The following is a 12,212-nucleotide window of genomic DNA, read 5'->3' on the forward strand; positions in this document are numbered from 1 at the left end:
GTGGTTAGCACAGTTGCCTTACAGCAAGAAGGTTTTGGGTTCGAACCCAGCGGCCGGCGAGGGCCTTTCTGTGTGGAGTTTGCATGTTCTCCCCGTGTCTGCGTGGGTTTCCTCTGGGTGCTCCAGTTTCCCCCACAATCCAAAGGCATGCAGTTAGGTTGACGTGGGGCGGCCTTGGGCTGAGGTGCCCTTGAGCAAGGTACCTGACCCCTGACTGCTCCCCGGGCACGCTGGTGTGGCTGCCCACTGCTCTGAGTGTGTGCGTGTGTTCACTGCTTCAGATGGGTTAAATGCAGAGGATGAATTTCACTGTGCTTGAAGTGTGCATGTGACGAATAAAGGTTTCTTCTTCTTCAGTCAGTGAGCTAGTGATGTCCAAATAGTTAGCTATGAACCTGCCAGCCCCAGGAGCTGCCTCACCCCCTTTTTGGTTTTGGGCCTCGGGCAGGCCACAATCGCTGCAGTCTTGTCAATTTGGGGATGCACCTGCTCATGACCCAACTGGGAACCTGGATACAGTACTTCCACCTGCCCAATCGCACACACTCTTCGGGGTTAGCTGTGAAGTCTGCACACCTCAGTGACTCCAGGATGGCCCTAAGGTGTTCTTGGTGCCACAGCCAATTATTACTATATATAATGATGCCATTTAAATAGGCCGTGGCATGGGGGCAGAGCATTTTGTCCATGAGCTGGTGGAACGTTGCGGGAGCGCCAAAAACCCAAAAGGAAGCATGACAAATTGGTGTGAGCTAAACGGTGTGGAAAAGGCCGTTTTTTCTTGGGATCTACCTTTCTCTTTGTTAAATCCAGTTTCGAATAAAAGTGAACGGTGCCTTATTGATCAAGCAGTTCAATGTGAGGTGTTTGGTGTGTGTCGGGGGGGTTTGTTCGGGAAAACTGTATGGGCAGCTACGCACCACCACCCCTGGGGAGATCTCAGTGTGGTGTTCCATGAGATGAGTGCGGCTGGCAAGGGGTGAGAACATGTCGGAAAATTCTGTTTGCAATCTGGCAACCTCTGTGAGTTGGTCCGGTGAAAGGTGGTCTCCACAGGGGACCGGAGTGGCTTGAGTGGTTACTTTCGTTTTTACCTCTAGCCCCAGCTCCACCCTTTCCAAAACTACAGACACCAGTGCTACGGGGACCTCCCTCGTTTCAGTGTTCTAACAGATTGAGGTGGTATATTTGTAGCGCCCCGCGCCTATCTGTTCGCCTCACCTCATAGTCGATGTCCCTGATTCACCGTATGATCTCAAAGGGCCCTTGCCACTTGAACAATTTTGAGCTTGAAATGGGCAATAATACGAGTACTTTATCTCCCAGTATGAACTCTAATGCGTGTGTCCTTGTTGTACAGCCCGGCTTGACATTCTTGTGCCTGCCATAAATCCTCCTTGGTTGAGTGAGTGTGTGGAGCTTTATGCACAGGTCAAGAATGTATTGAATTTTTTGTTTTTACTATTTGAAGGTCCCTCCTCCCAGTTTTCCTGGAGGACGTCCAAAATGCTGTGAGGCTTATGCCTGTATAATCATTCAAATGGGGAAAATCCTGTGGAGGCTTGCGGGACCTCTCATATTGTGAATAACAGGGGCTCAAGCCATTTATCCCAATTACATGCATCTTCGCTTACAAATTAAGTTTTGAAGTGTTTGAATCGTTCTACCAAGCCATCTGTTTGTGGGTGATAGATGCTGGTGTGAATGGATTTAATCCCAATAACTCAGAAAGCTCACGAAGTGTGCGTGACAGAAATGTACTGCCTTGGTCAGTCCGGACGACTTTGGAAATCCTGACTCGGAGGAGAATTTTAAACAGTGTCTTTTCTACATTACACGCGGAAATGTTACGCAGCGGCACTGCTTCCGGATATCGCATTGCATAGTTCACTAGGGCTAAAATAAAGCGATATCCCCATGCTGACCGATCTAATGGCCCAATGAGATCTATGCCAATTCTTTCGAAGGGGGTCTCGATCAGAGGAAGAGGGCGCAAGGGTGCTTTTGGAGTGGCCGCTAGATTCACCACTTGACATTCGTGGGATGCCGCACACCAGCGATGGACATTCCCGCGAATTCCTGCCCAATAAAAGCAGGCCATTATTTGGTCAAGTGTCTTATCCTGACCAAAGTGTCCGGCCATTGTATTAAAGTGAGCCGCATGGAATGAGTTCGCTACGGCTGTTTGGGATTAATAACTGGATTATTTGTTCACTGGTTTGAGTGTCCTGCGTCACTCGGTATAGTCTATCTTTAATAATTGCAAAGTATGGGAAGGAGGGTGTTGCATTTGGCTGGAGAGTCTGATCATCGATTACTCTCCCTTGGATAAAGGCATGACGCAGAGTCTTGTCTTGCACTTGTTCTCACAGGAAATCCTTGAGGGAATCCCCGAGAGAGAGAGAGAGGAGGAGCAGGCTGCTCCCTGCTCCTCGCATCACCCAGACGTAGTGTTGATGTGGATGGCTGAGACGGCTTCCCCAGTCAATGCTACGCCATAATCCCCTCGTGACGTTACTGCAGGACCTGCCCACTACTACACGTTCCATTAAACATTTAAACCCCGGCCAATCTGTCCCCAGAATTAGTGGGTGGGTGAGGCGTGGGCTAACCACCGCCTCGACACTATGCTTTTTCCCCTGAAATAGAATGTGGATGGACACGAGTGAATATTTGTGAACATCCCCATGTACACACAGAACTTTCACCACTTGTGCTTTCCCCAATGCCTCCCCTTGAACAAGGCTTTGGTGGACTGAGGTCTGATTACAGCCAGAATCCACCAATGCATCATCCCCTTGAATACTCCCCAGTATGTGATACGCCCCAGCCCAATTGAGGGCAGTCTCTGGCATCAGGGATCCAGACCATAGCTCCCACCTCCAGTGCAGAGCGCTGACCCTGGAGATGCCTGGGTTCCCCACAGTGCAAGCATACCAGCCCAGGCTTCACCTCTGCACTGGCGATTTGGGGATCACTCACCTGGGGGAGAGAAGACACAGACACAGAAGGGAAAGAAAGGAGGGGGACACCACAGGTGCGGTGAGCCAACTGCAGGGGGTCCAGCCCCCATTTTCATGGTGGGGGAAACCAGGAGAGGTGATCGGTGGGTGTGTTCTGGGGAACGGTTGACATGTTGCAGGATGGCGTGCTTCAAGTCAACGTAATAAAGCTGACTGTCAGCAGGAAGCTGCTGCATGGTGAGCTGGGCTTCGCCAGACAGCAGCGGTAGTAAATGAGCCATGTGTTGCTTGACCGGCCACCCCCACGCTTTGGCCGCTTGCTCAAAGAGCGCGATGAAGGCTTCTGGGTCATCATGCAGCCCCATCTTCATTAGCGCAATGTGGGGGTGGGTTTGCAGCGGTGGCATTTGAGGATCCTGCCTACACAAGCAGGTGCCAGAATGCCTGGTGATCTTCTTGCTGGGCCAGCAGCAAGGCTTCGAAGCCTTGTTCTTGCTCCTTCCGAAGGGTGATCAGGGCTTGGTGCTGGCTCTGTTGGGTGGCAGCAAGGGCATGGATGAGGTCCTTGAGTGCCAAGGACTCCATGGAGTGGTTCCCTTCAGTATCCTGGGTTTCGGCACCACTGTCGCATGTCTCTGACGTGGGAGGAATACTGAAGTGCTGATAGGTGGGAAATTGTCAACACAGGCTTTATTTTTACTAATTTTGTTGCTTTTCAGCTTTACTATGCTCATTCACTTGTACTCACAGACAGGTGATCTGGTTGGGAGAGACCTCATCTCTTTGCTCTCTTTCTTTCCTTCATCACTGCAACAGACACAAACAACATTAATTGACAACAGGTGTAATGACTTTGTCACTCATCTTCCCTGGCCCCACCCTTGATTCACAAACTAAAGCTTGAACACGACTCTGCTGCCACAGCTACAAAGATGGAGCCTTTATGGTTTGCGCCCCAAGACTTTGCAATTCAATTCCAATTCACAACCACATTGCAGACAGTTTAAACAACTTTCAATCCCTGCTTGAGACATTTGTTTACAAAATACTGTTAATTTGAGGTTGTCTTTTTCCTAAGTTTGGAAGAGCACTGAGACTTAGAGTGGGGCTCCTAAAGCCATTTTTTTATTATTATCTCATCTCATCTCATTATCTGTAGCTGCTTTATTCTGTTCTACAGGGTCGCAGGCAAGCTGGAGCCTATCCCAGCTGACTACGGGCGAAAGGTGGGGTACACCCTGGACAAGTTGCCAGGTCATCACAGGGCTTTTTTATTTTTATTATTATTATTATTAAATGATCTGTGACCCACCAGTTGAGAATCACTGGTTTCGAGCCATAGAAAAGTTAAGGTTTCTGGATGTAACATTTAATTCAATATGAAACTCAGAACAGAGTGTTATATTTCACAAATGTATTTGACAGAGGGCTCAAACTTCAGATTTGTTCATTTGGTGTGTAAAGGGACATTTAGTGGCAGAATTAAGAAAATCTGAGGCCAAAGGACATGGGTCATGGGTTGACTTGGCGCAGATTGACCCTTTTGTTTTTGGTTCCAAAATGTACTGATATTGTTTTCTCCCCCTGTTTCTTTTCAGGAGTACTGAGGTGATGGTGAACATGCAATGTTTGCTGGAGCTTTTCCAGTTCTGCTGGTTTTGTCAGAGAGAGTGCTGTACTACCATTGAGGGCAACAAGAAGCTGTCTTCAATCACACAGGACTGCCAGAGTTGTGGCTACCACAGAGACTGGAGGAGTCATCCTCCCACAAGTTTATTGAGTGATGAAGAAGCAAGCCTTTCAGAAGAAGAAGAGAAAAAGAAAAGAAAGAGGAAGTCTGATAGTTCAGATGAGTGGGAGCCATGTTTAGATGAAGAGGCCACAGACTCTGATGTGTCCATGGATGAAGACCTGTTCACAGCTTTAAAGGAGGATGGTGAGGGTGAACTTGTGGTGTGGTGTACACAATGTGAGACCGAGGCCTCGCTCTCCTGTTCTGTCCTTCAACACAAAAAAGTATTCTGCTGTTCTCAGTGCAGTGCAGGTGACGACGTTCAAACACATAATTTTGAAACCCTGCCTCTTCAGTTTGATGATGTTGCTAGTTTTCAGACACATGTTGAACAGGAGCACAGAGCCAAACCATTTAATATACTGTGTCAGGATTGTGGCAAGTTTGTTAGAGCAAATAAAGAGCATGTCTGTGAACACAAAATCAAATTAATCGTCTGTTCAGACTGCGGGAAAAGGTTCCTCACTGAGGTCGGCTTAAAGACGCACTACAATCAGCTCCATTCGGATTATGATCATCCCTGTAAATACTGTCTGAAGGTCTTCAAAACCAAGTCTGCAAAACTGGAACATGAGCAGACTCATCCTAAAGAATCTCAACCATACAGCTGTCCAGATTGTTCACAGAAGTTTAGCAGGATTCACAAACGCAATAAACATATTAAGTCCCACCGAGGTCCACATAAATGTGTGTGTGATATCTGCAAGAAAGGCTTTAGGACTATTACCAAGTTGAGGAGGCATAAACTCATCCACTCTGGTGAAAAGCCTTTCAAATGCCAAGTGTGTGAGCATTCCTTTAACCAATTAGCAAACCTCACCTCCCACATGCGCGTCCACACTGGAGAGAAACCTTTCTCGTGTGAGCAATGTGGAGAGTCATTCAGTCACAACGTCAGTCTGAAGAACCACAAGCAACGACACCATGACTCTGGTTTGACTCAGGAGGAAGAAATAATGAGTGACCGAGAGGAAGGCGATGTATAAATGGTGGCAGTTCTGCAGTAAAGCTTTGGTTAATAATTCATGAGGAAAAATAATGTCTGAAGTCCTACATTGATAAATGTTATTAGATTAGATAAAACTTTATTGATCCCTTTGGGAGGGTTCCCTCAGGGAAATAAAAATTCCAGTAGCATCATTACAGGATAAACAGAGAATAGAAAATAGAGAAAACTTCTAGATAAATTAAGTATTTACATGTACAAATATAAAATTTTTTTTTAAAGATATGGAAAAAAGTCTATTAAAGCCTAGGTCACAACCGGACGTACGATTTTTTGGCCGTGCGATTTTTGGCGTTTCCCAAATCGCTGCTTTTTTTTTCGTGGAGAAAGATGCGCGTTGGCCATAAATTTGTCTTGCAACCTGAAAAAAAAAGGTAAGCGCCTGTAGAGTTTGTTTGACATGACAAAGAACCTCTGCGGCTCGAAAATCAGCACGTCACACGCGCGCTCTCGTGCGTTTCACGCGCGCCCTCCGTGCGTTTCTTGTGTTTTTTTGCACGTAGACTGGCCATAGGAGCACGTATGGCCGGTTGTGACCGAGGCTTAAGAAGGATGCAGACATTTACTCAGTAAACAAGCTTTAATTTTTAATTCACAGACCCGTTTTCAACCTTATAAAGCCTGCCTTGTCAAAACTGCCACATAGTCTTCTCCTGTTATTTGTATCATACAGACTCTGCTGTCTCTCTTGCCGACACAATAAATAGAAATTACGGAACCATTCCTGGAAGAATTTTTTTTTTTTAATTTCAAAAAAGTGGTTCAACATGACCACTTTACACATTTTATAAATAACAGTTGTGTTGCAGCCAAATCACAGCACTGCTGACGTTCAGGACAACAGCTCTCATGCTTGTGCGATATTGCTGGTCGATGTTCATGATTTTGTATTGGTTTATTTATTAACAGAGAACATTACTCACCCAAAGCAGACATTTAGTTAACATGATACAAACATGAAAAGCATAACAAACAAGATCAACTGTGAGCTACTGCTCACTTACGTATCCCCCCGCTCTTGCTTGTGTCCGAACGCAAGCAATCGAAGGAATAGGACACTTACTATGAATGTTAACTTCAACAAATAATTAACCCTGAAATAAGTGAGTAAAGAGCAGTGTTCTCCCAGGTATTTCAAATCGCATTTTGCTTCTTGAAGTAGCATCAAAATCCACCCTTTGTGTTTCGTAAATACATTGTCAGTAAACAGGTTTATGATGTACCTGATATACACCGGTACATCATAACATGCACAGTTGCACACCATGCAGTTACTAACCTGCACGGACAATAGGGACACTAGAGTAGAGACCCACTGTTTATCAGTGTTTACTGCACATAGATCTACACATGACTAGGCCTACTAATAATAAATCTGATTCATCCAGTGTTCATCACCACCAGAACAACCACATGGTAATTATTGGAGCAAAAAAAGAAACCCATTGATTTTAATAAATGACATTTGATCTGACATTTGGACAGTTCATTGGTTCCCTTATTATCACCCACTTCATGTTGTCTTTCAGTAATTACACTGAATAAGTCTATGTTTTAAAGATTATACTTCTGCATCTATTGAGGTACATGTAAATATTTTCTCTACATTTTGCAGTGGCCAGCTTAGAATAAAAATCCACAAATTTGTGTTTCCAATTCTCTCTGGTTGGTGGTGCGCTATCTGAGTGGGACTGTCATGAACTGACATCTGTTTCTAATCTTGGGGGCTCGAAAAGATAACCATTTACTCTGGAACATCCTTGATAATCATCTGGTCCTTCATCCGACATGTACGAATCCCAATCGCGATCAGAGTTCTCTCCAAAATGTGATTCCATATAGAGACTGGTCTAACCACTGCTGTGCATGGGAACAAAATTGATACCTGGATCCTTGTTATACATGTGTAGTCACGCACCCCTTCAGGATATTCTGGTTTGGTCTCAGCAGATTCCGTGAAAATTGGCTGGTCTTATTTGTTTTCCATCAATTTATGGCCTTTTGGATCAGCTATGGTTTGAAAACACATGATTAATCAACATAATGATTGTTGCTTTGTACAAGGAAAAAAGCATGGTTTAGGGACCTTACATTCACTTTAAGGTTATGCTTCATGCTGAGGTAATCCTCCATTATTCCATCCAGTTTGTGCAATGCATCAGCTCCACTAGCAGCAAAACAGACCCAGACCATGATGCTACCACCACCATGCTTTCAAGTTGGTCAAGTGTTTTTGAGATTGAATGCCTCACCTTTTATTCCTCCAAATATACCTCTGGTCACTATGGCCAAACTCCAGATGTTGGGTTCGCCCAGAAAGAGACCCTGGATTCCTTCGTGAATGCCTTTCCCTCGGGCCCGAGGTGGACGAATCAACAGCTCGAACACAGACAAGGGAAGACGTGAGAGTTGTTCACATGCCAGTTTATTCGCTCAGTCACTTCGTCCCAATGAAAACATTTTTGGAAGTATCTTATAGTGTTTCTGTGTTTATGTTTTGTCTTCGTGTGTGTGTGTATGCAATGGGTGTGTGTCTATGTGTAAGTGTGTAATGATCTTGAATCAATCATAATATAAAAACATATTTGCTGACAGTAAGGTACAGATAGATATCAGAGTTTTGGCTTATAATCAATACTATGTCTGATTCTTCGTGGAATAGTTTGGAATGTTAAACATAGATAATGTCTTGCCTACGAAGAAGGTCAAAAAACACTAGTTTGCACAGAAAGGATCTTACTAATTAACAGGAATAATTCTTAACACATGAATGTGTGTTAAGTCAGTAAATTACATCTTGATTCCATCATCATAAGTAAAATAACAAATAACAGTATGTCTTTCATAATGCTAAGACAAGGAATGTTATAAGAGAATAAACATAAAAGAAAAATAAGAACAACTTAACCACAAGAACAATGAGAATATATCTGAAAGAGAGAGAACAATTAAACAACTAACAGGATTAAACTCATAACTAAATTAGGTTAATGCTTTTAAACTAAAAATCCTTAGAATCATAAGATCTTAATTATAATGTCATTATGGAACTAATCTAGAACTATAAAACTAACATTAATCACAGAATGCATTCATTAATTACGGGACCTATAAAACTAACAATCACTACCATAGTATATTTCAATATATTTCAGTATATTTCATAGCTTTTATGAAGCTATGACCTAAGGTTCAACTGAATGAATTAACATGATCATGAACTTTAATTCTACCATTTCAACCGGACCTAAGGTCATTTCAAACTAAATTTTGACACAGAATAAGCTAAGAATTACTATTCCACTAAACTTACATATACCTACATATATCCTGATTTAACCTACTGATTCTGATTCATATTCTGATCATAATCTACATATAATAAAATTTGTCCCAACACCAGACGTTTTCTAAGTCCATGTGGTCAGCTGAAAACTTTAGTCAAGCTTAAAAGTGTCAAATTTGGAGCAGGGCCTTATTTCTTGGAAAGTGGCCTCTCGGTACATGGTGATGGAAAACTCGCTTGACAGTGACACTGGTGTTCCAGCAGTTTCTAGTTTATATAAAATCCACATTCAAATGCTTCGCAAACAGTGTATATGGCCTGAAAATTCAAACACTGTATTTCAGCAAAACTAAAACTTCGCTTTTCTTTTTATTATGGTAATGTTCATCTCCAAAACTGTCATCATATTTGTGAAAAATCCTTTAATATTACTCGAGCTCGTCAGTTGACATGGATCTTTAGCTTCTGCCATTCCATATCCTTCAGCTTGTAAACAAATGCACAGTCACAGCTGTCCATGAGAGGCTTAAAGCACAACTTGGCAAGTGTATTGATGTGAGTAGTCTCATCTCATTATCTCTAGCCGCTTTATCCTGTTCTACAGGGCTGCAGGCAAGCTGGAGCCTATCCCAGCTGACTACGGGCAAAAGGTGGGGTAAACCCTGGACAAGTCGCCAGGTCATCACAGGGCTGACGCATAGACCCAGACAACCATTCACACTCACGGTCAATTTAGAGTCACCAGTTAACCTAACCTGCATATCTTTGGACTGTGGGGAAAACCGGAGCACCCGGAGGAAACCCACGCGGACACGGGGAGAACATGCAAACTCCGCACAGAAAGGCCCTTGCCGGCCACGGGGCTCGAACCCAGACCTTCTTGCTGTGAGGCGACAGCGCTAACCACTCCACCACCGTGCTGTCGATGTGAGTAGTATAAAAGTGAATTACACTTGGCAACTGTACGGGGAATATAGTAGTGAAAAATGACAATTCTCCTGTAATAGGCTTTTAAAGCATTTGATTAACCGATTCAACCAGCCTGTCTGTGTGTGTATGGTAAACACTCGTATGAATCAACTTAATCCCAGATAGAAAACACATAGACAATACATGTATAACAGAGAAGAAAAAGTGTACATTACAACATGACAGAATAATTATGGTTTACACAGAGATGGAGACAGCATGTGGGTCAAGGTCTACAAAAGTAACGTCATTTAATATGGGACGGCCTTGGGCTGAGGTGCCTTTGAGGAAGGCACCTAACTCCCAACTGCTCCCCGGGCGCTGTAAGCATGGCTGCCCACTGCTCTGGGTATGTGTGCGCTCATTGCTCACGTGTGTATGCATGTGTGTGTTCACTGCTTCAGATGGGTTCAATACAGAGAGGAATTTCACAAGCATATGATGAATAAAGTTGTTATTGTTTTGTTGTTGTTGTTTTTCTTCTTCTTTTGTTGCCCAAAGGCTGTGAACCATTATATACTGTTCCAGATCAATAATAAAAGAATAAATGCATTCGTTGCACAGAATGAAAAATTAAATGAAACTAATCATGCAAATAATGAATGGAACAGAGAGTTACAGGTAGATATTACAGATGAACTGTTTAGAAATGGATAGATACCAATCCATAGCTATAGTTCCAAATTACGTATAATCAGTCATCTCATAAAAGTAAAATTAAACAAATCATAAATTAATTACAATTTACTGCATAATTATAACAAAACAAATTATTCTAATACTCCATTTATGAAGAAATATTTCCATATAAATTAATGTTTCCAAAACATTGCAGTGGTGCTTGAAAGTTTGTGAACCCTTTTGAATTTTCTATATTTCTGCATAAATATGACCTAAAACATCATCAGATTTTCACACAAGTCCTAAAAGTAGATAAAGAGAACCCAGTTAAACAAATGCGACAAAAACATTATACTTGTTCCTTTATTTATTGAGGAAAATTATCCAATATTACATATCTGTGAGTGGCAAAAGTATGTGAACCTTTGGTTTCAGTATCTGGTGTGACCCCCTTGTGCTGCAACTAAACATTTCCGGTAACTGTTGATCAGTCCTGCACACTGGCTTGGAGGAATTTTAGCCCATTCCTCCATACAGAACCGCTTCAACTCTGGGATGTTGGTGAGTTTCCTCACATGAACTACTCGCTTCAGGTCCTTCCACAACATTTCCATTGGATTAATGTCAGGACTTTGACTTGACCATTCAAAAACATTAACTTTATTCTTCTTTAACCATTCTTTGGTAGAATGACTTGTGTGCTTAGGGTCGTTGTCTTGCTGCATGACCCACCTTCTACTGAGATTCGGTTCATGGACAGATGTCCTGACATTTTCCTTTAGAATTTGCTGGTATAATTCAGATTTCATTGTTCCATCAGTGATTGCAAGCTGTCCTGGCCCTGCCATGCACACCATTGTTGTTCAGTGTTATCCTGATGGTGGACTCACGAACATTAACATTAGCCAATGTGAAAGAGGCCTTCAGTTGCTTAGAAGTTATCCTGGGGTCCTTTGTGACCTCGCCAGCTGTTACATGCCTTGCTCTTGGAGTGATCTTTGTTGGTCAACCACTGCTGGGGAGGGTAACGATGGTCTTGAATTTCCTCCATTTGTAAACAATCTGTCTGACTGTGGATTGGTGGAGTCCAAACTCTTTAGAGATGGTTTTGTAACCTTTTCCAGCCTGATGAGCATCAACAAGGCTTTTTCTGAGGTCCTCAGAAATCTCCTTTGTTCTTGCTATGATACACTTCCACAAACATGTGTTGAGAAGATCAGACTTTGATAGAGCCCTGTTCTTGAAATAAAACAGGGTGTCCACTCACACCTGATTGTCATCCCATTGATTGAAAACACCTGAGACTAATTTCACCTTCAAATTAACTGCTAATCCTAGAGGTTCACATACTTTTGCCACTCGCAGATATGTAATATTGGATCATTTTCCTTAATAAATAAATGACCAAGTATCATATTCTTGTCTCATTTGGGTTCCCTTTATCCACTTTTAGGACTTGTGTGAAAATCTGATTATGTTTTAGGTCATATTTGTGCAGAAATATAGAAAATTCTAAAGGATTCACCATCTATAAGTTATTCAAGATTCAAAGATTCTTTATTGTCAATTCACTAT

General features: G+C 42.8%; 1 protein-coding gene across 4 annotated transcripts in view; it reads left to right on the forward strand.

Moving 5' to 3' along the window:
• The window catches only part of LOC132881789 (zinc finger protein 43-like), a 72,166-nt gene extending 65,687 nt beyond the window's left edge, over window positions 1–6,479 (forward strand). For all 4 annotated transcript variants that reach the window (XM_060914694.1, XM_060914704.1, XM_060914738.1 and 1 more), the window contains one exon: window positions 4,562–6,479. In XM_060914694.1, coding sequence (XP_060770677.1) covers window positions 4,562–5,741 — 1,180 coding nt within the window. In that variant the 3' untranslated portion in view covers window positions 5,742–6,479. The remainder of the gene's footprint in view (window positions 1–4,561) is intronic.
• Window positions 6,480–12,212: the final 5,733 nt, after the last annotated feature.

This window comes from Neoarius graeffei, chromosome 1 (assembly GCF_027579695.1).
Source record: "Neoarius graeffei isolate fNeoGra1 chromosome 1, fNeoGra1.pri, whole genome shotgun sequence".
NCBI lineage: Eukaryota > Metazoa > Chordata > Actinopteri > Siluriformes > Ariidae > Neoarius > Neoarius graeffei.